General features: G+C 43.5%; 1 protein-coding gene across 1 annotated transcript in view; it reads right to left on the reverse strand.

Moving 5' to 3' along the window:
• Positions 1-23,047, reverse strand: part of ENAH (ENAH, actin regulator) — a 92,359-nt gene extending 69,312 nt beyond the window's left edge. The window contains exon 1 of the mRNA XM_006106430.3: positions 22,933-23,047. Within this exon, the coding sequence (XP_006106492.1) occupies positions 22,933-22,976 (44 nt within the window). The 5' untranslated portion in view covers positions 22,977-23,047. The remainder of the gene's footprint in view (positions 1-22,932) is intronic.
• Between the last annotated feature and the right edge of the window lie 1,164 nt (positions 23,048-24,211).

Genomic DNA, 24,211 nt, shown 5'->3' on the forward strand with positions numbered 1-24,211 from the left:
AGTGGACTTCGATGTCAGATCTGTGGTTTTCTCACACATCCCCATGTGACCTTGAACAAGCTGCTCTCGGGTCTCCGGGCTCCTTAAGCCTCCGCTTCCTCACGTCTAAATAGAATAATAATAGCACCTGCCTCTCACAGAACTGCCGTGAGAATAAAACCACAGACGTCGAGCACTTCAAGTATCAGGCGTGCAACGGGCACTGAATGGTGTTAGCCATCACCAGTATCGGCAGCAACGGCGTGTGGGTACATGGGGACGAGCAAATACACGGGGTTCCAGAGTCACAGGTGCACCCTTCACGTCTGACGTGTTCACCAACCCACCTACAGAGCCATGGCCTGCGCGGAGTCACCCTCTGACCAGCCCAAGAATCAGAACTTCCCATCCCACCAGCCTGGCGCGTGAGAGCGAGCTTGGTCCCCTTCCTCTCACCTGCAATGGGCCAATGGGCAGGACACCCGTCATGGGCCATACAACATGGTCAACTTCAAGGCTGGCCTGCTATCGTTGGTCAAACATTTCCTTAAAGAATTTTTTGGGTGTTCAAGGCCAATGGGCTTCCTTCATTTCCCCTCATCCCTGGTTCCTCCTCTCATCTGGCGGCTATGACAGGCTAGGCAGCTATTTATGGCTCTGGGAACGCATCATAACCTCGCAATGCCATAAGGTCACTGCTGCACACGGCTGTTGTGTGGCTTCTAACTCCCCGTCCCTTAGCTTCTCACTTCTTGTCTCAAGGTAACTGCTACCGCAGGTGACTTGATTTTGGTTCAATTTGCTCCTTCTTGATATTTGAGTTGAAAGGTCGATTTAAAGTTAAGACACATACGAATGTGATAGTCGGGTACATTGGGTACCGAGTCGGACTAAGTTTATGACCAACTGCTGCAGCAACTCAGGCTTAAAAATAACCACTTGAGGGAGAGCCTGGTTTTCCTATTACCCTAAGGAAACCCTTAATTTTCCAAGAGTATTTCTTGGACATCCACGGTTCCTGACCAGCTTATTTATATCGTTTGGCAGCTACAGTCAACATCTGACAGCTGCCAACTCCTGCTCCAGACGACTTTATAAAGTTGTGAAATTCTGTCCCTGCAAAACAGGCTGTCCATGACCACTGGGACAGCATAGCTCTCTGCTCTTTTTCCATATATAGTTCTTCCAACCAGACCAGGAATCCGGCCCCTAAATATGACATACCAGACCCCCCCTTGGCACAAACCAGCAAATTCAAGTAAGGTCCATCTACTTCAAGTTGAGGCCTAGGCCGTGATGACGACCATAAAACACAAGTTCCCGGGAAAGTACCTGAAGATTCTAGGAAAGGCACAGAGCAGACCTTGAACACACAACCCTAAAGTCGTCAGGGCGCCCCGATGAGCCGACAACAAATACATTTCTTAGAAGTTACAGGTTTGGGGTGTTTTTTTTTTTTAACATATTTTATTGATTTTTTACAGAGGGGAGGGGAGAGGGATAGAGAGTTAGAAACATCGATGAGAGAGAAACATCGATCAGCTGCCTCCTGCACACCCCCTACTGGGGATGTGCCGGCAACTAAGGTAGATGCCCTTGACCAGAATCGAACCTGGGACCCTTCAGTCTGCAGGCCGACGCTCTATCCACTGAGCCAAACCGGTTAGGGCTACAGGTTTTATATTAAAGTTTAATGAGGCCCTAGCTGGTTTGGCTTAGTGGCTAGAACATCAACCTGAGGACGGAAGGGTGCCGGGTTCGAATCCCAGTCAGGACACATGTCTGGGTTGCAGGCTTGATCCCCAATAGGGGGCGTGCAGGAGGCAGCCGATCAATGGTTCTCTCTCATCATTGATGTTTCCATCTCTCCCTCCCTCTCCCTTCCTCTCTGAAGTCAATAAAACTATACTTTAAAAAAAATTTTAATGAATACTGGCAATGAACTCCATCATGCAGCCTGTTTTCATATGATGGTCTCCCCCCCCCCCCCCAAAAAAAAACTGTCAGGAACATGGACGCTCCCGGTAGAATATGCCATGTTCGCCTCATGGTCTCCATACAAGCACACGTGTATGTAGCATGTCCCTGAGGGGTCAGCGGGTACCCCAGCAGTATGAGAAGAGGAAAGAACGAAAGAGTGCTATGAAGCTACAAGGGAACCCTGAATTGCAAAGGGGACACCCACACCTTAGCCAGGCACCGGGAGGTGGAAGAATTCGTATGCACAGCGGGAAGTCGGTAGTCATGAGACGGTCCCTGACAAGGGAATAAACAGGATGAGAGCTAAGAGTGGTTTAGGAATCACGACCATACGATGTTTTGTTCACACGCTCTGGCAGTGTGTTGAGAAAGTAATTATAGCACCGCGTAATCAGGGAGAATTACTGGCCGTCGTCTGAAAAAAATAAAAAACAGCGGCCCGCTTTTATTATTTGTCCTCAGCCAAATACAAACCTCCACGTATTCACGAAATTTTGGGAGTTCTTGTACTTCTACCAAATGTTCAGACAAGGTATAATGGTAATTATTACCTTTTTTCTTTTTTTTTTTTTTAAAGCTGCTTGACTAGAGGGACTTCGTGCTGTGATTTTTTTAATATTATCAGCAAAGTGGAGTCATTAGCCATCAATGGCTGCTTGCAGAGAGGACTGGTTTGCTGGGACCTGCTTTAGAAGAAAAACCAGACGCACGGGCCCTCAGAGTACACCTATTGTTCGCACATGGTATCGGCTGTAAGAATTTTCTTTTCAACCTGCCTTAAGAAGAAGCTGATGAAACAGCTGAAAATAAAATAATAAAATAAAATGTCAAACTTGGGGGGGAAAGAAGCTGAAATGAGTGTGCATGCAATAAAAGTTGAGGTGAGCCTTGACTTATGTTGCTCAATGGGTAGAGCCCTGGCCCTGGAATCGAGGGTTCCATTCTGGTCAAGGGCATGTACCTGGGTTGCAGGCTCATTCCCCACCCTCACCTCCCAGAGGGGCATGCGCGAGAGGCAACCAATTGATACCAATATCTGTCTGCCTGTCTGTCTGTCTGTCTCTCTGTCTCTCTCTCTCCCTCCCTCCCTCCCTTCCACTCTCTCTCTCTAAAATGCAATGGGGAAAAAATATCCTCGGGTGAGAATTAACCAGAAAACGTTGAGGTGAGGCTAGAAATGCAGAAATGTTACCCTGCTTCTCTGGCCCCATCGCCAGATTCAAAGTTTAAAGGGCAATAGTTCTTAAATGGTTGTACAAAGTGATAAGGCCATGCGATTCTTTTGTTTTTTGTTTTTATTTGAATGAGGACATCTTCAGGCAGTGCGTGAAGTCTCCATTTCTGGGGCGGCTTCAATGGCATTCATATCATTAACATCTACTTGAACTTGTCGTTCCCACGGGCCAACAGCCCGCCTTCACTCCACCTCTTTAACCATGCTACTTCTGAATATCTGCACGCCCTACAGAACTCCAGGTGTGCCCCTAGGCCAGTGGTCGGCAAACTCATTAGTCAACAGAGCCAAATATCAACAGTACGACGACTGAAATTTCTTTTGAGAGCCAAATTTTTTAAACTGAAACTATATAGGTAGGTACATTGTTATTAACTTAATTAGGGTACTCCTAAGGCTTAGGAAGAGCCACACTCAAGGGGCCAAAGAGCCGCCTGTGGCTCGAGAGCCGCAGTTTGCCGACCATGGCCCTAGGCCAGTGGTTCTCAACCTTCCTCATGCCGCGACCCTTTCATACAGTTCCTCATGTTGTGGGGACCCCCAACCATAAAATTATTTTCGTTGCTACTTCATCACTGTCATTTTGCTACTGTTACGAACTGTCATGTAAATATCTGATATGCAGGATGTATTTTCATGGTTACAAATGGAACATAATTTAAGCATAGTGATGAATCACAAAAACAATATGTAATTATAGATGTGTTTTCCGATGGTCTTAGGCGACCCCTGTGAAAGGGTCGTTTGACCCCCAAAGGGGTCGCGACCCACAGGTTGACGACCCGCAGGTTGAGAACCGCTGCCCTAGGCCAGGGTGGTTCTCCCTGTATAACAAGGTGTTTCTTAGCAGAGCACACACTAGCGTAGAGAGCGGTATCACCTCGAGTGTTAATACTTGAGGGGTACTCAAGCATTTGCTGAACGTCAAGTGAGCAAATGGATTACAATGCCCGGCATGAACTGTGGACAACCACAATTTGATCTTTTTTAATTTTTTTTTTTTAACTGATCACCTCCCACCCTGGCCGGGTGGCTCAGTGGATGGGAGCATCATCCCGTACACTGAAAAGGTTGCAGGTTCGATTCCTGGTCAGGCCACATACCTAAGTTCCTGGAGGCAACCAATCAGTGTTTCTCGCATTGATGTCTCTCTCTCTCTCTCTCTCTCTCTCTCTCTCTCTCTCTTCCTCTCTCCCTCCCTCCTTCTTTCCCCGCTTGCTGTCCCTCTAAAGTCAATAAAAGCATATCCTTGGATGAGAACTGAGAAAGAGAGAGAGAGAGATATCATCTCCCACAGAAATAATATGCAATTTTGCATTTGAAATCAATGGAGAAATTGCTCTTACTTTATAGGTATCTTTGCTAAAAGCATAAAATACTGTAATAGACAGCTTCGCTAAAAGCATAATCAGTGAGGGTTAGGAATTATGTATGTACAGATCTGACATAACTGAGGGAAAAGGGGCATGTACAAAACTCAACACATACAGTGTCAGATCTACTTAACTAAAGGCTGGGAACAATTCAGTCTTAAAACGATGAAATTAATCATGGCACAAAGGCTCAAACTAAATATTTCTATTAGTCAATTAATTTTAATCAGATGAAGTCCAAAATTAAAGCTGATTTAATGAAATGTATCTTGACACAAATAGGTGGTCACACTCACCCTAATTCCTAACCACATGAGGGGGAAATACTACCTGCTTTCCAACAGAAAACTTAAAGCCAGTCTCCTAGTCATGAAATATACTTGTCATATCCAAGAAATACCTGCCCTGGCCGGTTTGGCTCAGTGGATAGAGCGTCGGTCTGCGGACTGAAGGGTCCCGGGTTCGATTCTGGTCAAGGGCACATGCCCAGGTTGCCGGCTCGATCCCCAGTGTGGGGCGTGCAGGAGGCAGCCGATCAATGATTCTCTCTCATCATTGATGTTTCTATCTCTCTCTCCACCCTTCCTCTCTGAAATCACTAAAAATATATTTTAAAAGAAAAGAAATACCTAAAATAAGGCAGGACTACAGAACATTCTCAAGTGTGATGTGTATACCCATATGCTCATGTGTTGGCTTAAATCTCTTCTTTTCATGGCAGCTGGCTATCAGCTGGCGTAGGACCTCAATCATGATCCTATTTCTCCAAGCAATTCACATACATCTCCCAGCAACAGCTGTGTAATTTTAATAGCACATCTAAAAATATAGGGTTCAACACATTAAGTGAATTCCATCTACCAGTGAAAAGGAATATGACTGAACAAAATACACTCCAATTCAGGCTAAAGAAGCAATTTAGCAGAAGGCAACATTCAAAACGATGAGTAACGCAATTCATAAAAAATAACCATGTTTATGGGCTGCATTATAATTTTAGGAGGGTCCTTTCTTTTCCTCGAGATATGTAATGCCTGCAACTGTACGTAAAGTATTCTTTTTATTATCATTTCCCTACTGCTAACGAGGATATTCTTTTTGGCTAAAAATTTAGAAGCTATAGTTTTTCTCAAGGCCGTGACATACAGCTCTACGTCCTCCCACCACTTTAATTAAGAAAGATTTTTCTTTTCTTTTTTTAAAAATATATTTTATTGATTTTTTACAGAGAGGAAGGGAGAGAGATAGAGAGCTAGAAACATCGATGAGAGAGAAACATCGATCAGCTGCCTCCTGCACATCTCCTACTGGGGATGTGCCCGCAACCCAGGTACATGCCCTTGACCGGAATCGAACCTGGGACCCTTCAGTCCGCAGGCTGACGCTCTATCCACTGAGCCAAACCGGTTTCGGCAAGAAAGATTTTTCTGAAGGGGCTGACTCTTAGTTGTCTTTCCTTGACTGACCTCATAAGCTACTTCGCTGCAAAAGGCTCCTGCTACCTTTGAATACACTGTCCCAGAAACCAATGGATGTGTTTCTCTCACAGCGATATGTTTCTCTCTGTCTTTCCTTCTCTCTTCCACTCTCCCTGAAAATCAATGGAAAAAATATCCTTGGATGAGGATTAACAAAAAATAAATAAAAAGAAAAGAAAAACCCAGTTTCCAGACACCATTCTCCCTTGGGTGAGAATCACAATACGGATTTATATATTCGACTTAGATGAAGTCCACCAGCAGACCCAGCTGGCTGATCCATCAGTAAAACTTGGCACTTGATCAGCAAAGAATCTGGAGAATTGAGGTTGAGCCTGGCCCTTCTGGGTCTTCAATTTCCTCATCGCTCACGTAACAGGGCTCCTGAAATTACCTAAACCACAGTCATACAAAACTAGACGGGCTAGAGCAGTGGTTCTCAACCTTCGGGCCCTTTAAATACAGTCCCTCATGTTGTGACCCCCAACCATAACATTATTTTCGTTGCTACTTCATCACTGTCATGTTGCTACTGTGATGAATCGTCATGTAAATATCTGATATGCAGGATGGTCTTAGGCGACTCCTGTGAAAGGGTCGTTCGACCGCCAAAGGGGTCGCGACCCACAGGTTGAGAGCCGCTAGGCTAGAGGAAGCTACACAGCTTCAGATTAATAAGGCAGGGTGAAGGGTGGGAACCAGCTTTAAAAAGTCCTCCTTCAGCCGTAGCTGGTTTGGCTCAGTGCATAGAGCGTCGGCCTGTGGACTGAAGGGTCCCAGGTTCGATTCCGGCCAAGGGCAAGTACCTTGGTTGCGAGCACATCCCCAGTAGGAGGTGTGCAGGAGGCAGCTGATCGATGTTTCTCTCTCATCGATGTTTCTAACTCTCTACCCTGGCTTCCTCTCTGTAAAAAAAATCAATAAAAGATATATTTTTTCTAGAAAGTCCTCCTTCAAAAACTTTCCACTATTTCTACTCATCAAACGGCACTTACGTTATACACCAAAAAGACATAGTTATTTAGCTTTCGCAGACTGCTGCGCATCCGTTGCAGAAGTTTCTGGAAACGTGTACTTATTTGAGCGAGACATACACCGTTGAAAACTGGGTCTCCCAGGTTCGCCATTTCATTTCAAAAGCCACGAAATAACAGCAACATAATCAGGGGATAGAGATGCAACTCGGGTAGCCACGGGTCAAAAAGGGCTGCGTCTCTTGCCTTTGGATGGACTAGTCTTCACCCAGCTGCCACCTTAAGCCCTCCTTCCATCTTCCTCCACTCGTTCAAAGGAAAATGAAAATGAAACATCTGACCAGTGAGATAAAAATGGTGGGTAAGCTCAACAAGTGGCCACAGCTGTTAGTGGCATTATTTCCGCCGTTCTGATCAGAGGTGTAGGCCCGGGACCGGATTAAGTCCCCTTGTCTCTCCCTCTTCCCCTCCCACGCGCTGGAAAAGGACAGTAACGGCTCCCCAGCCACGCACGGGGCATCATTCCCACGTGTGGGGCCTGTACTCACGGCTCTTGATCGTCCCAAATGAGGACCCCACCAGAGAAGTAATTTTCCCCAAGTAAAACATAACGAAGCAATTTAGCCCACATTTAAAATTACATGGGGACAATACCTTAATCAATAAAGGGGAAAAAAATAAAAATAAGTATAAAATATAAACCCCTAAAAAATAAATAAAATAAAATTATATGGGGAACAGGTTGAAACCTAAACTATATGTGTAGTTAAACATGTTTGTTTGCTTTTTGTTTTGTGTGTTGTTGTTTTTTAATATATTTTATTGATTTTTTACAGGGAGGAAGGAAGAGAGATAGAAACATCGATGAGAGAGAAACATCGATCAGCTGCCTCCTGCACATCTCCTACTGGGGATGTGCCCGCAACCCAGGTACATGCCCTTGACCGGAATCGAACCTGGGACCTTTCAGTCCGCAGGCCGAAGCTCTATCCACTGAGCCAAACCGGTTTCGGCTGTGTGGGTTTTTTTTAAGAGAGAAGGAAAGACAGAGAGAAACATCGATGTGAGAGAAACACATCCATTGGTTGCCTCCTGCACGAGCCCTGACCAGGGCCCAGGCTGGGGAGGAGCCTGCAACCGAGGTACATGCCCTTGACCGGAATCAAACCTGGGACCCTTCGGTCCCCAGGAGGACACAGCCAACCGGCTAGGGCATTTTTTTTTTTTTAAACTACACATATAGTTCTTTATTACTGTTCAAGGCAGATGTTGGAAAGCTAGCTTATATACTATGAAAAGAATAACCCCTGAAACTATTTAAGAGATGTTAATTTGCAACTTCCATAAAATTATCTTTAATGATATATGAATACTCTCAATTAGAGAAAATTCAGAAAAGCGTACCTTTCCAATATCACCTTGCTTTTCTTTCTCCAAAACTGCAGCTTAACTCTAACTCTAGTAACAAGCTTCCGTTTCAGAAAGGAAAGGAATTGCTATGTTTGTTCTTCCACGTTCATGACAGACACGCGCTGGCTACCTAAGTTCCACGAGTCATGTTTATTTTCAAAGACAACACATGGGGAGTTCCACGCAGTTTTAAGGGGTCTTTCTTATTCTACGTAAATTGTATTTACTCAACTACAAAACCGATGTAAAGCTTTTTACGAGGACTGTTTATTCCTGCTAGAAGCTTCTAATAAGCAAATACTTGTGTGGATGCCAAAACAGCTCTAGGAACAATGCACATTGAGTGCAATAATAACACTGTTATTCGACCAAATAAACTGAGAAACTTAAAAACAGGTCATTTGTCGGGGGAGGTATAAAAACAGGAATTCCTTATCTCTTTCCTTTTGGGAAAAAACAACAGCAATCTCTTAGGGGTATTCCATCCAGGAACTTTCACCCTTTGGGCCAGTGAACATTATTTCTGTTTCTCTTTTCTTTGGATAATGCCAGTCATTTACGAGAGAATGGACAAACAGAGCTAAAGGGGGAAATAAGGACTTAAATCTAAAAGGGGTAAGTGGGAAAACTATGCATTAAATGACTCTTAAACAAAGAAGGGGTACATACTGAGGGACTTACCCACTAGAAATAAATATCAATATTTTAAAGTTATGTGTTAACATGAAACACTGGGATAGATTAATAACAGTATTTAAAAGACCAAACAGTAGAAAGCCACGGTGTTTTATTTTTAATTCAGCTACATAAGACACACAAAAAGCAACAAATATTTGTAAATGGGGAGAAAAACAAGACCGGAAAATAAGCATAATTCCAATTGGTTAAGCCCTAAAAGATGACAAGACGGCTGCAAGCATCCTTCAGTCAACACGAATCACACATCCCAGCGGGGTTACGACGAATGAAACCGTTTACGGACAACAGGGATGATGTCAGCATACGGCGTGGATTTCTCACGGGGCTTATGAAAGGAAATCGGCACAACAACACAGAAAACAATTCCACAAGCATCACCCAGGACAAGCACGCTGCTGGTTCATCTCGGAAATGCAAACAGGAACGTCCACATCGAAATACAAGAAACCACAACTTGTAAAGAGCATAACATTGTTTTGTTGTTTTTAAATATACTTTATTGGTTTTTTTACAGAGAGGAAGGGAGAGGGATAGAGAGTTAGAAACATCGATGAGAGAGAAACATCGATCAGCTGCCTCCTGCACGCCCCCCACTGGGGATGTGCCCGCAGCCAAGGTACATGCCCTTGACCAGAATCGAACCTGGGACCCTTCAGTCTGCAGGCCGACGCTCTATCCACTGAGCCAAACCGGTTAGGGCTGAATTCTTGTAATAATCATACGAAATAGGCACCACTGTTATATTTTGCAGGTGAAGAAACTGAGAATTTAAAGAGCTTGCCTAAGGTTATAAAGGTATTAAGCCATAAAACTATAGGGTTCAGACTTGAGCAACTGGGCCCAGAATCCTACCAGGTGGGAACAGCCACACAACATGGCCAATGGATTTAATGTCCTGAATTGTGCGCTTTAACGTTTATGTTATATGTATTTTACCAACAATAAATTTGTTTTTTCAGAAAAGATACTGTAATACTTAAATGCAGGTCAGGATACAAGCAGCATTCTCCAAACACTGGTCATTGGAAAATAAACTAAAAACAATCCATTATGCAAAGTACTTTGGTAATAGTTAATAAATAATTCACATCTTTGCCCCAGTTCATATTTCTCCTTCTGAGAACCAAACGCTAAGAAACAAAAAAATGCTTTAGATCCAAAAGTGCTCACTGCCACATTCATAAAAGGAAGGAAGGAAGGAATCTAAATGCCAAACTACCAGAGAATGGGTTTGAGTAAACACGACATATTTACAAAATAAATTACGCCGACACTAAACATGTTTCCTAAAGGCGTTCGTGATGAAATGGAGAAATGGCTGTATTATGAAGCAAATGTGATAGGAGCAGAATATCAATTCTAGACACAGAAACCAAACCAGGCAACAAAAAGGACTCAAATTAGGTTTATTATGGGTTTACGATACACACTTTCTTTTCTCTCTGCTTCCTGGCCCTTGAACAAATCCAGCTCCTTCGCGTCCCAGGCCCCTGGACCCGCTGCATCTTCTGTTTGGAATGTTTTCTCCTGATGTCACCATGACCGTCTCCTCATCTTTCAGGCCAACTCAACGTCACCATCCCAGAAGGACCTTCCTTAACCACTCAAATCAAGTCAGGCCTTGGGTACCCTCTCCCTCCCTTTCCCACCACACATCTGATCATCTTCTTGGCACCTAGCGCCACCTGAGAATAAGTGACTGAGTCATTAACTGGTCCGTCTTTCTCGTCTTTCTCCTCTACCCTGAGTAGAGGAACCCTTACATATCCCCAAGCCGGAGAACTGGCCTGGCAGTAATAAATATTTTGAAGGTAATCAATAAATATGAGTGGACTGATTCACTTGTTCCTTCTACTTCCCCATACTTTGTCAATGTTCTATAGTAAGCACATACTGTTTTTATATTTTGAATAAATATAAAACAACTTCAACGGACAAATTATCACTTATCAAGCCAAAGCTAGAGCATCGGCCTGCAGACGGAAGGGTCCCAGGTTCAATTCCGGTCAAGGGCACACGCCCGGGTTGTGGGTTTGATCCCCAGTGTGGGGCATGCAGGAGGCAACCGATCAATGATTCTCTCTCATCACTGTTGTTTCTCTCTCTCTCCCCCTCTCCCTTCCTATCCAAAATCAATAAATATATTTTAGAAAAATAAATAAAAAATAAAAAAGAAGAGAAAGACTCCCAAAGGGGTCTGCCCTTGTGCTAAACTATATCTCATTACAGAGCTGGTAAATGGGAAAAAATAAGTCGGCGTGGAGGAGCCTGGTGGACCAGTGAAAGGAGAGAAGGCCTATGATTTATCCCTGCCCCCGGGAGAAAGATAGAAGCTTAGGGAAGCCCCACGACCCCCACAATGGCACACCTTAAATCTCTGAGATGCCCAACATCAATTCATCTCCCAGAACAGCCCTTGTCCGATTGCTGAGGCAGTGATAACCATACTGAACATCCTACAACCCAGTACTCAGCTAGACACCTACACGGAGAACGGAATCAGTTTCCTGGAATAACACTTGCTATTACCATGGGCAATGCATGCTGGTACGTCCCATTCTCTCCTTCCGATTTTAAAAAATTGCTGACAAAAACCCACGGTTTGAGCAGTATCACCCCCAAAACACTCCCCTTTGCCCTCTCCCCCGCCCACTCCCTGGTCTTATTTTGGGGCCAGAGGAAGAGAGGACGCCCACTAGAAAGAAGACCCATCACAACCTCCACACTACGGAGAATTCCTGTCCCAAGCGGACGAGGGAGCTTCATCCAGGGGAATCTTCCATCTTGGGTGCCCCACTTGGAAACTCTCAACAGATGGCCCCCCCCCAAAAAATGTTCTTAAGACACGTCTGTCAGATCAATTTGGTAGTTCAAATGTTTGTCAGGGAAACAGATAAACTATAGGCATCAAACAGGTCTAGTGATAACTAAATGTACCGAGTTGAACCCTACTAAATTGCCACTATCTGATGGGTTTTTGTTTGGGTTTTTTGCCTAAAAATAACAGCATATTTCACATAGTTTAACTTAATAGGGCAATACATACTTCAAGGACACAGATCTATGAAATGGCCTCAGCCCTCATAAGAACACAGTTTCCACACAAAAGACATGTGCTGAACTCCTACCAAGCAACTGGGGACCATCTGAACTTAAGCTCTGACATGTTCTGGAATCTCTGGATGCTTTTTCAGCATGATCATCACTGGTGTCTCCTCTTCACCACCGGGAAAGTCCCAGGCTCTATCAAAAGCCTATTTCCTTACCATGAGACTCGGGGTACATGGTTCGTTCTCGTTTCCACAGAAACCATCAAATCTGGAGCCTCGACCTCTGCCCATTGCTTCTATCAGCCCTAATTTCCTCAAAGCATATTCCGTTCGAACCAACAGATCACGAGCGCCTTAATGGCGGAGACAATCCTTTCTAATCTTCTAAAATCCACTGCTTTGCAAAGTCTTGTGCTATCAGACAATAAAGTGTCCTAAATTAAAATAAATCCGCCCAGCCAGTGTGGTTCAGCGGTTGAGCATCAACCCATGAGCCAGGAGGTCATGGTTCGATTCCCAGTCAAAGGCACATGCCCAGGTTGCTAGCTCGATCCCTAGTAGGGGGCAGGTAGGAGGCAGCAGATCCACGATTCTCTCTCATCACTGATGTTTCTCTCTCTCTCCCTTTCCCTCTCTGAAAACAATAAAAAATATTTTTAAAAAATAATAATAAAATAAACAAATCTTCTCCAGTAAATCCTTGCCCCATTTCAAGGCTGCCTAAAATCTTCTTTTGAAGAGTGACAAGAGCTATCATCCTACCTATTCCCAGATCCCAGAACACTGGGCAGCCTTTCCCACCTCATGGTCTTTCATCTGACTGGGCTGGAGTCATTACTGTACCAGCACTGCTTTACCCGCACAAAGAATCTTCCCAAACATTCCTTCGTATTCCTACCAATAACTGGAACTCGTCCCAGCAACCATTCTCATTATACTTATCACTCTCCTGACCCACTTACTGTGGCCTGGAGAGCCCTCCCTCAACCTACCTCCTGGCATCACGCTAAGTGAAATAAGTCAGACAGAAAATGACAAATACTAGAGAATCTGAAACAAAGCCACACTCAGAGAAACAGAGAACAGAATGGTGGTTGCCCGGAGCTGGAGAGAGGGGGGAATGGGGAGATGTTTATCAAAGGGTACGAAGTTCAGTTAAGATGAATGAGTTCTGGGAATCTGACGTTCATTCAGCATGGTGACTAGAATGAACAGCATTGTTTCACCTACTTGAAAGCAGTTAACAGGGTAGATCTTAAATATTCTCACCACCCACGCAAAAGATAATTGCATGGGAGTGGAGGTGTTACCTAACCTTATATGGTCCTCTCACAATAGAGCCACCTATCAGATCATCACACTGCATACAAACTTACATGTCAACAATCTCAATGAAGGTAGGAAAAAAATCAACAATCTCAACGCAACTTTAAAAAAAAGCACTATGCACATGTAAAAATAAAAATAAGTGAACTTACCTCTTAAGGAACCGTGGAGGTTATTTTAAATATAGACCATCAGGACCTTCCAAAAATCCGAACTTTCCTCATGTGCTACTTGGGCCTTTACCGACTGCACATGTCCCACCCAGGCCCCCTCATGGACCATATATCTCAGCCCACAGCTCCCAGCTTCACTGAAAGCGTACGTGCTACCTCCATGCCATATGCCTGTCCTCCCTCTGAGCTCTACCCTCACAGCCCTTGGAGCCTGGAGTATTCTGGAGTCTGAAGTATTTGCTGTGGGAGGCAGGGGACCCTTCAAAACCACTTAAGCTTGGCTTGGAGTCTCCCCTTGTCTCCCTCTTCAAATCTCTTACTTCAAAAGCAACTGGAAATCGGTTTCTACCCCCAACGTGAAACCGTTCTGTGTGCTACCATGTTAGGTGTGTAAAGAGGGCGTTTTAACAGGTCACTGGTCAACTCTTGAAAAAGTCCGGCCTGTGATTAAGACCACGGAGCAACGCGGAAAAGTGTTCATGATACCGTGTTAAATGAAAAAGGACAGGGAAGGTTATATGCAGATTACGTGTTAGGGTTTATGGGTGACTACCTTTCCCCACCCCCCCCCCATATTGCAAATTTTGTTAACATGCTTTTAATTTTAAGTTGGGGAGGGGGGTGGTGGGTATGTTCACTAATTTGATTATGGTGATGACTTCATCTATAATAATAAAAGCGCAATATGCTAATTAGACCGGACAGCTGAAAGACCTTCCGGATGAAGCCAAGCCCCTTACATAAATTTCATGCATCGGGCCTCTAGTAGGTACATACTTGTCAAAACTTATCCAACTATCCCCTTTAAATATGTGATTTCGTATATGTCAATTATACCTCAGTGAAGCTGTTAAAATGTCCAAGTTGTATTAAATGTCTGCGAAACGATGCAGAACGACATAAGAACAGAGTAAGGAGAGCTAACAGTTAAAGGCTGGAGGGTGAGGGGCAGTAATCTGCTCCTTAAGATCACTCAAGGGTGACCCTCAAAAGGAAGAGATCACAATTAGGAAAAAAAAAATGAAAAGAGAAAGAAAAAGAGAGCAATTCTAAAGAGAAATCGCCAACACACACATCCAGTTTACAGAAGTCTTCTCTACTTACAGCAAACAAACTGGCAAGTCCAGGTTTTTAGAAGGAATCGAACTTTTGCATTGCAAGAAAGACCCTGGATTACACTGAAACTCCCCAAAGAAAAGCAGCCAAGAACTTTCAAGACACCGGAGTTCTTAAGGTGGATTTAAGAGATCGCTTTAAATAAAAAAAAAAGGAGGCTTAGAGAAAGGAACAGGGTAAAACTAAGACTTCTGTTCTATTTGTTTTTTAGAGAGATACGCTTCTTGTGCTGCATTTTTATATATTCTGTTGTCCTGTTTTTGTATTTTATCTATAGTTAGCAACATAAATTAGTCCCTTGCACTTGTTTTCTGAACGATTTCCCCCAATTTTTCTTTCTTTTATTTTGCTTAATATGAGTAAAATAATTCCCCCAAGGCTCTCAGGTTAACCCTTTTGTGTGGTTAGCTATTCTAAAAAAAAACCCATATATTAACCAAAAGCCTGAGAGGGGAAAAAAAAAAACAAGTCTTTTTAAGAGCAGTCAAAAACCCGCAATTCCACCTGTAAATCCAATATACAACGATACTTCCATTAACAAATGTCTTGGAAAATATAGAAACTTTAAATGTTAAAAGCTTCATAATTTGGTGGAGGTTAGACGACCTACCCTAGACAATGAATGAACGTTCTGTTTTCCTCAATATTTCTCAGCATCTTAACTATCCGGGGACAAAGAAGCCAAGATGAAGGTTCCCCTGAAGGGGAATACCCAGGATCCTGATATTTGTGATTCTCCCCAGACCAGTCCTACTTGGTCTGAACATCCCTGCTTCCCCCAGTTAAGGGGGAAAGCCAAGCAGTAAGTGCCCTCTGACCTGGTGGGATGGGAAGGGGCTCCTCCCTGAGTCTGAATCTGATGGCAGAGTGCTACGGTCAACAATGTGGGCATGGGACATCTGCCATGGAACCCCCATCTCCCTGCTCTCACACATGACCCGTTCCTGAAAAGCATGTGAGAACAGACTGGGTAAGAGCTGGCGGAGCAGTAACAGTCTGAATATAAAAACGAGTTTTCATTCCAAGAGTCAGATAAAAAAAAAAAAAAATCCCTGGTTAGGAGATGAATGTGTAGTTTTAAAGACTAAGATCTGTGCAATCGCTTTAAACGAGATAAAAAATGTAAAACAGAGGTAAAATTAATTTTCTAAATATTATCTCAAATTCTAGTTTTCTTGGCTTACCTACAGCAATAGTTAGTAGACAGGAGTGACTTTTTTTTTTCCACTGCTTAGAGACTTCACAAAGAAATGAGATGTTGCCTTACCCATTTTGTTTAGAAATTATCTTAGGATAAAAATGAACTCCAGACTATCATTGTAAAGGAAAGGGGTGTTACAAAGCTACATTCCTCAGCCAGCTCCAAAATCCTGTAAATCTAACAGATCAATAAAATATGAATCTTCCATTTCTTCCATCAGAAGACTTCACCTTTAAGACACATTTTTTTTATTTTTTTTTAATGTTTTTATTGATTTCAGAAAGGAAGGGAGAGGGAGAGAGATAGAAACATCAATGGTAAGAGGCATTGATCAGCTGCCTCCTGCATGCCCCCTACTGGGGACCAAGCCCGCAACCCGGGCATGTGCCCTTGACCAGAATCGAACATGGGACCCTTCAGTCCGCAGGCCAACGCTCTATCCACGGAGCCAAACCAGCTAGGGCATGTTCTCTGGTTTTATATATAAGTTTGCTATTGTCCTTCGCAATCGACTACCATAATGAAGATCTGTTGCCAGAATTCCTTTCCTCACTTTAGAGAAGTGTTCATTCCCCACTGCCCACTGGTGCTCATCAAAGAACCCCAACCCCACTGAAGAAGAAGGGACAATGACCCCAGCAGGGCTTGTCACCAGCCTTAACCCAGGATTTTTCTACCTGAAGATCCCGGGAAACATTCTTTGACGGCAATTCACCAAAGTTGGAACAATGAGAATCTGGAGAAACCATGAAGAAAGACTGTAGTAACAAAGAAGAAAGCCAAAGAAAAGAGAGAGAGGAACTCCTGGTCAACCCGTACTAGAGTCCTTCTTAAGCTAACTTCAGTTCCTGTCAGTGTCCACAAATTTATCTTGTCTGATATACAGACAGAGACAACCAGCTAAAGTACAGCGAGGGTCCAATTCCATGGGGATTGGAGCATTGCCACTTTCGGAATACCTAGTGACTTGTCCATTTATCTCAACTGCTATTAACATTTCGTTCCTTCTACTTTCCCCTTATTTTTATAAAGGCAAAAATACAGTAACAGACCAATGAGTTCAGACAACACTCTGCAGAAAGCAATGCTATTGACAAAATTGAACTGTTGAATAGGAAGCTGTACCATCATGCAATAGTTCAAATTATTGTTTGTCAGATGACATACGAAATAACGACACGGAGAGAAAGCAATGGCATTTAACGGTATCGGTATACAGCGCATGAAAGCCCACATAGTGCGATCCTTTAATGAGAGTTTCCATACTCAGAAGGAAAAAGGTAAACTTTCTTGTGACCTACCAGAGGGGAAATGATGGGATCTAAAGCTTACAGAATGAGGGCAGAGGACATTCGTTGCAATATTACAAGTCTTGTATTTATACTATTTACTGGAGGCCCGGTGCACAAAATTCGTGCTGGGGTGGGGAGCTCAGCCCAGCCTGCACCCTCGCAATCCGGGACCGCTGTCTCCTAACTGTTCACCTGCCTGCCTGCCTGCCTGCCTGATCGCCCCTAACTGCTCTCCCCTGCCAGCCTGGTCGCCCCCAACCGCTCTCCCCTGCCGGCCTGACTGCCTCTGCCACCATGGCTTTGTCTGGAAGGATGTCCAGAAGACGTCCGGTCTAATTAGCATATTACCCTTTTATTAGTATAGATAATTTAGCCCCTTATGTTATTTTTATGGCTGAAAATCTGAGGAAGCATTCTCGCTGAAATTCCTATTTATCGGTAAGTATAAATTTGTATGAACATATTACACACCCTGGTTTGGAAACATATTTAAGGTGTCTATTCGCTAAACCAAGTCAATTAAGTTGTCAGCTCATTCTCTGGCGCTCACAAGAGAAAGCTAGCCAGAAATTTAAATCTGGGAATCGGCAGCACACAGGGGCACGGTAAACCCAGGGCTGAATACGGTCGGGGAGGAGAAAAGGATCAACAGATGCAGCCAATAAGATAAGAAGGAGAGAACCATGAGAACTTCATGTCAAAGTGGTTCAAGGCCAGGATGGTCTACTGCCCTGAAGGCTAGCTAGTATGAGGCCAGAGGCAACCAGGTAAGACTTCCCAATTGCCAGCTTTCAGGAAGCTTTCCCTGGACCTGCAGAATTCTATCAGAACGTGACACTTCTGTGTGTGTGTGTGTGTGCGCGCGCGCGCGCGCAGAATTCTATCAGAACGTGACACTTCTGAATTCTACAACCAGCTTTTAGGGAAAAGTCACTTCATCTCCAGAGTTGCTGATGATTTCCTAAGGAAAGACGTAACGGTGACAGAGGCAACATGAAGGCAGCAGCCCCCGGATGAGGCAGCTATGGAACCTGATTTCAGTGGCCTCCACCCACCACAGAGCCCAGGAGCAGGGGGAAGGAGAGAGCCACGCCTATTCGCGCCCTGGCGGTCAAGGGGAAGGGCATTTAACACACACAGTACTTTGTCCCCTACAGCAGCATGCATCCAAAATACGTTAAATGAAACCTTACCTGGGCAGCGACGGCATCAACACCGAACTTAAGAAGCAGTTTAAGAAGGAGAAAAGCGGGTAGTCAGGCCTTCCTTCTCTCACACCCGACCCCAACCACAACCATCATTCTAGGTCAGCGGTTCTCAACCTGTGGGCCCTCTGGGGGTCGAACGACCCTTTCGCAGGGGTCGCCTAAGACCATCGGGAAACACATCTATAATGACATATTGTTTTTGTGATTCCTCACTATGCTTTCATGATGTTCAATTTGTAACAATGAAATCGGGGGTCACCACAACATGAGGAACTGTATTAAAGGGTCGTGGCATTAGGAAGGTTGAGAACCACTGCTCTAGGTGAAATTCAGGCTCCAAGTCCAGCAGGACCGTAAGTCACTTCTTCCCAGATGGGAAGGTCAACATCAAGGCATTCTCTGCTGCTACTGGTTGTGGTGAAATAGACACTCCGTGTATTTGCTAGCTGGCATGAAAGCCAGTACACCACACTTTTGGAAAGCATTTGGCAATATGACTCAAGAGCTTCTATTTATTTATTTTTAATTTTTTTTTTATTCATTTCAGAGAGGAAGGAAGAGGGAGAGAGAGACAAAAACATCAGTGATGAGAAAGAATCATTGATGGGCTGCCTCCTGCACGCCCCCCAACTGGGGATCGAGCCCGCAACCCGGGCATGTGCCCTTGACTGGAATCGAACCTGGGACCCTTCAGTCTGCAGGCCGACGCTTTACCCACCGAGCCAAACCGGCTAGGGCGATCTAAGAGCTTTTAAAATTGTTTCTGTTTCTTCAGAGATCTAATACTATTTCTGGAAATCTAAAGGAATTAGTCTGCAATTAGGAGGAAAAGAAAAAAAAAACCCTTTGGGTTCATGAAAGCATTACTCGTTATACAAAATCACTTTACACCATGTAAATAGCCATTTAAAAGAAAATAGGTAAATTACAGTGAAATATGCAACTAGTAAAATTCTGAGCCGTTTTTTAAAAGCACAGAAAATGCAAAACATATCATGCGAACACGGCAAAAAATGCACAGAGTATCATCAAATGCATATGTAAATACATGAAAATAAAAGGAAACATTTTTTTAAAGACGATATAAACTGTGAAGAGAAATGAAAAGCAAACTGACTATAGAGTTAGTCTGATTGAGCAAGATGGGAAGGTATAAATTCAGGAAAGATCAAGGTTCAAGTTTCTCAAGGTAGAAGATCTACTAGAATACTGTGGGCTGGGGGAAGTTCTTTAGTTAAAAATGGGGACAGAGCCCTGACCGGTTTGGCTCAGTGGATAGAGCGTCGTCGGCCTGCAGACTCAAGGGTCCCAGGTTCGATTCTGGTCAAGGGCATGTACCTGGGTTGCGGGCACATCCCCAGTGGGAGGTGTGCAGGAGGCAGCTGATCGATGTTTCTCTCTCATCTATGTTTCTAACTCTCTATCCCTCTCCCTTCCTCTCTGTAAAAAATCAATAAAATATATATTTTTAAAAATGGGGATGGAGATACAGTGTCAAACAGAGTTAGCAAAAAGCCATCAACTGCAAGTTCAAATGCCACCTTATACTGTTGTTTTTTGTTCTCCCTTTCATTCCTGCCACCTTTGGTGTACGGAATGACACTCCGACCAACTGAGCCACACCGGCCAGGGCTCAAGAGCATGAATTTAGAAAACACGGAACAGACGATCAATGCCTATTGGCTTTAGACTTCTGATGGTGTCCTGTTGCAATTCCCTAATGGCAACGTGCCTCCCTATATATTTGTCATTAAACCACCAGAAAATAATCCGCCTTCTCCGTACACGCTAATGCAGTGGTTCTCAACCTTCTGGCCCTTTAAATACAGTTCCTCATGTTGTGACCCAACCATAAAATTATTTTCGTGGCTACTTCATCACTGTCATGTTGCTGCTGTTATGAATCGTCATGTAAATATCTGATATGCAGGATGGTCTTAGGCGACCCCTGTGAAAGGGTCGTTCGACCGCCAAAGGGGTCGCGACCCACAGGTTGAGAACCGCTGCTCTAATGGAAGGACCCACAGGGAAAATGGCCCAGAAACAAACTTGAAAAGGGAGAGTTAAATCCTTTCTATATGATGAGCCATAATGTCTACCGTTTCATATACCATTAACCATAACATAAAATACAAACCGTATCCTTTTCAAATATTTAGGGAAAAAAAATGTCTAAACTATGACGGGCCAAACGAAATTCATTCGAAATTCAAAACACAGCTCCCATGTGTTCACTTCACTTGGTAAAGCTACAAAAAATATAGTGTTTAAACCATTCTTACCCACTAAACAGAAAAAGAGGGCAACATAACAGTGGCTGAGAATTCTGGTTCCTCTCATGTGACTACTGGATGCTCCTCTCTTTTCACTGGGAACATAACAACTTACCTTATAGGGTTGTTATGAGGACGAAAGGAGTTAATTTACCTAAAGCATTTCGAAGTCGGCCTGGACTACATCACTAGCTAGTTGCTACCGGCTACTTACTCAGTTCTGGAGATGGACAGAGATGACGATGGTTGCACAACAACGTTTACGACCTTAATGCCACGGAACTGGACACTTAACCACGTTATAATGGTAAGTTTTATGTTATCTACATCACCCATGCGCTGTGAAAACGTTTTAAGTTCTCCTGCAAGAAAGTCAACTATCAGCTGCAACAGAAAACTCTACACAGGTTTAGGATTCCTATAAAAATCATCGTAATCGCCCTAACCGGTTTGGCTCAGTGGATAGAGCGCCGGCCTGCCGACTGAAGGGTCCCAGGTTCGATTCCGGTCAAGGGCATGTACCTTGATTGCAGGCACATCCCCGGTAGGGGGTGTGCAGGAGGCAGCTGATGTTTCTCTCTCATCAATGTTTCTAACTCTCTATTCCTCTCCCTTCCTCTCTCTAAAAAAATCAATAAAATATATTTTTAAAAAATCATTGTAATCAATTAAGTGATACTGGATCCGCACTTTTCCAAATAAATTTCAAAATAATTTGTGGTTGCTATGGTCAAGCTCTGATGTTCAGATGAACTTGAATTCCCAAACAAAACTTTCCTTGTTGGAAGTTGGCAATAGCACCCTTCTTCCGATAACAAAATAAAATTAGGGCTCTAAACCTGAAACAACTTGGAAACAGATCTATAAAACCCTCTCTTTGAACACAGGCATTTTAGTGTACCTCCTACAACAGAACAGAAAGGCTTCCAGCCCTTCAAAGTGTAACCAATTACAAAAAGCAACACACAAAAAAAAAATCTTTAAATGCCTATTTTAAAATAAAACCTTGCAAAATAGCTCGAAACCACTTCTCTCGGATTACAAAATGGGCATGTGGTGAAAAGGGCCGGAGAATACCAATTTACTATACCCTATACTGACTGACAATGTTGGTTGCCTAGCAACAAGAGTCTGCAGCCTGAAACAGCACAGAACTCCTTTTCTTGATGTGCCAGGCCACAATTAACCCCATCAAGGCTGGAAAAGTATGCAGAAACACATTTGCATAGACAACTCCCAACCTCAGAAGCCTAAATGATATAAATTCTAAAACTATAAAATCTAAAGCACAAATTCCAGCCTATTTACAACTTGAATTATCCATTATGCCTTCCCTTCTCAATGTTCCTTTTATGTACTAGCAAAAAAAAACACACAAACTGCTATGCGATTTTTGGACACATTTCTTTCAAAAGCATCATCTGCAAGAGTTGTGTGGTTTTTTTTAAACAATCCTACGTCATAGCATAACACATCTTTCGTTTCCTAATTTCAAAAAGAAGTCATCTGATCCTTTCTGAAAATCAAGCACTATAATTTCCTAACAATTAGAATTTTCTCCCAATTAAAATTTATCTGAACTATTTTTACGGACTGCCTATAGAGGTAACTAGTAACATTTCACAAAACTTTTTTTTTCTTTAATAAACATCTACTTCATCTAAAGAATAACAACAACAACAACAAAAAACACATTTGCAGTGATTCTTGAATAGCTTTAAATACTTTTATTGTTTAAGGGTTTCCTCCTTCCTTTCGAGAAAGTGAACCGGCTGCCCAGCCCCACCTACGTAATAGATTAACTACAGAGAAAATCCATTTACAATGGTGGTTTCTCAACCCTTTGGAAGGCGAGAAGGCCCCTTTAAATTCATTCATTTCTCCTTTTAACATATGTTGTCGGAGAAAATGTGATTTAAGTGCACTTCGAATTTACTGGTTTTTAAATTAATCTGTACATCACCGTAACAGCAGCTCCCTATGTACTTGACGTATAAAACACAGGAAGGTTGGCATCTCTGGATTAAAGACAAAGGGTGGTGAACATCAGGGTTCAAGTACTCGTTCATGAGCCAGTCCCACAGCTGACCCCAGAGCCCACACATGGGAAGCGAGTCCACCAGGAAAGTTCACATCACGGAAAGACACAGGGGGGAAGGCACTTACAGGTATGCAAGTGAGACCATGCTGGGGTCAGGTCCTCGTTCCATCACTCACTAGCCTCGTATTCTCCAGCAGCAAGGGCATTCATTAATGAGGATACCTACCCTGCAGAGTAGCTGTAAGGGTTAGAAGAATAATGTGTAGAAGTATGTAGCACATTAAGTCTCATGCATGCACCTGTCATTCCAAGCCCTATACCAGGGGTGGGCAACCCCTGGCACGCGTGCCAAACATGGCACGCCAGTAACTTTTGCTGGCACGCGAAACCCTCTCTTATAATCTCCCATTTACAATTGTGAATCTTTGTTCTCAGTGATGAATTTTGTTAAGTCTCGTAATAGGAGTAGCCTGACGGATGAAAGTAGTAGCTCGTGCATATCTCTGAAGGTCACGAAATATAAACCCGATGTAAAATCTCTGTCATCAGTGATGCGGCAGCAAAAGTCCCGCTGATAATATCAAACGGAGTCATAAAGTTTTCTGTCGGACCATCAGTGGACATGTATACATTAAAAAATAAATGTATTTTTCATCATCATATACTGTGTTTTTGTCGCTCGAATGAATTTTATTATTTCTTCGAGGTTCTTCACATACGTCCACCTTAAGAGATATCAAGTAGGCGTAACATGTTCTCAAAAAATTAGGGTTGGCACGCAGAAGAATTTTGAGTCAGAGATTTTGCTGGTTTTGGCACGCACTCACAAAAAGGTTGCCCACCCCTGCCCTATACAATCTAGCCCAAATCTGCATTTCCCATTACTTCCTGTACCAACTCTGAGAGGAGAGCTGAGACAGTACTGAATATCACCTCAAGGGCGGAAAATGAAATTTGAGAAGCGGGAATTGAAAGGTAGAACAATTAGAGGCCAAATGAAGTCATCAGAGCAAGGTCTCCGGGGTGACACAGGGCTTGATTTGAACCTCAGCTGTCATTTACCAACCGCGTGATCAGCCGAGTCCCGTAAGCATTCTAAGCATCGCCTTCCCCCACTGTAACATAGCGATGGTGGCACCAACCCTCACGGCTTGTTCTAATTCACGAAATGAAACGACTCACACGAAGCCCTTAGCAATTTGCCTGGCCTGTCTTTACATGAGCAACAAGCAATCGCTATCATTTATCAAATTATCTACTTACTTTATTTACCTAAGTAGAGAATATTAAAAGTTGTCCTAGCCCTAGCCGGTTTGGCTCAGTGGATAGAGCGTCGGCCTGCGGACTCAAGGGTCCCAGGTTCCATTCCGGTCAAGGGCATGTACCTGGGTTGCGGGCACATCC

Source organism: Myotis lucifugus, unplaced genomic scaffold (genome assembly GCF_000147115.1).
Source record: "Myotis lucifugus unplaced genomic scaffold, Myoluc2.0 scaffold_825, whole genome shotgun sequence".
Taxonomy (NCBI): Eukaryota; Metazoa; Chordata; class Mammalia; order Chiroptera; family Vespertilionidae; genus Myotis; species Myotis lucifugus.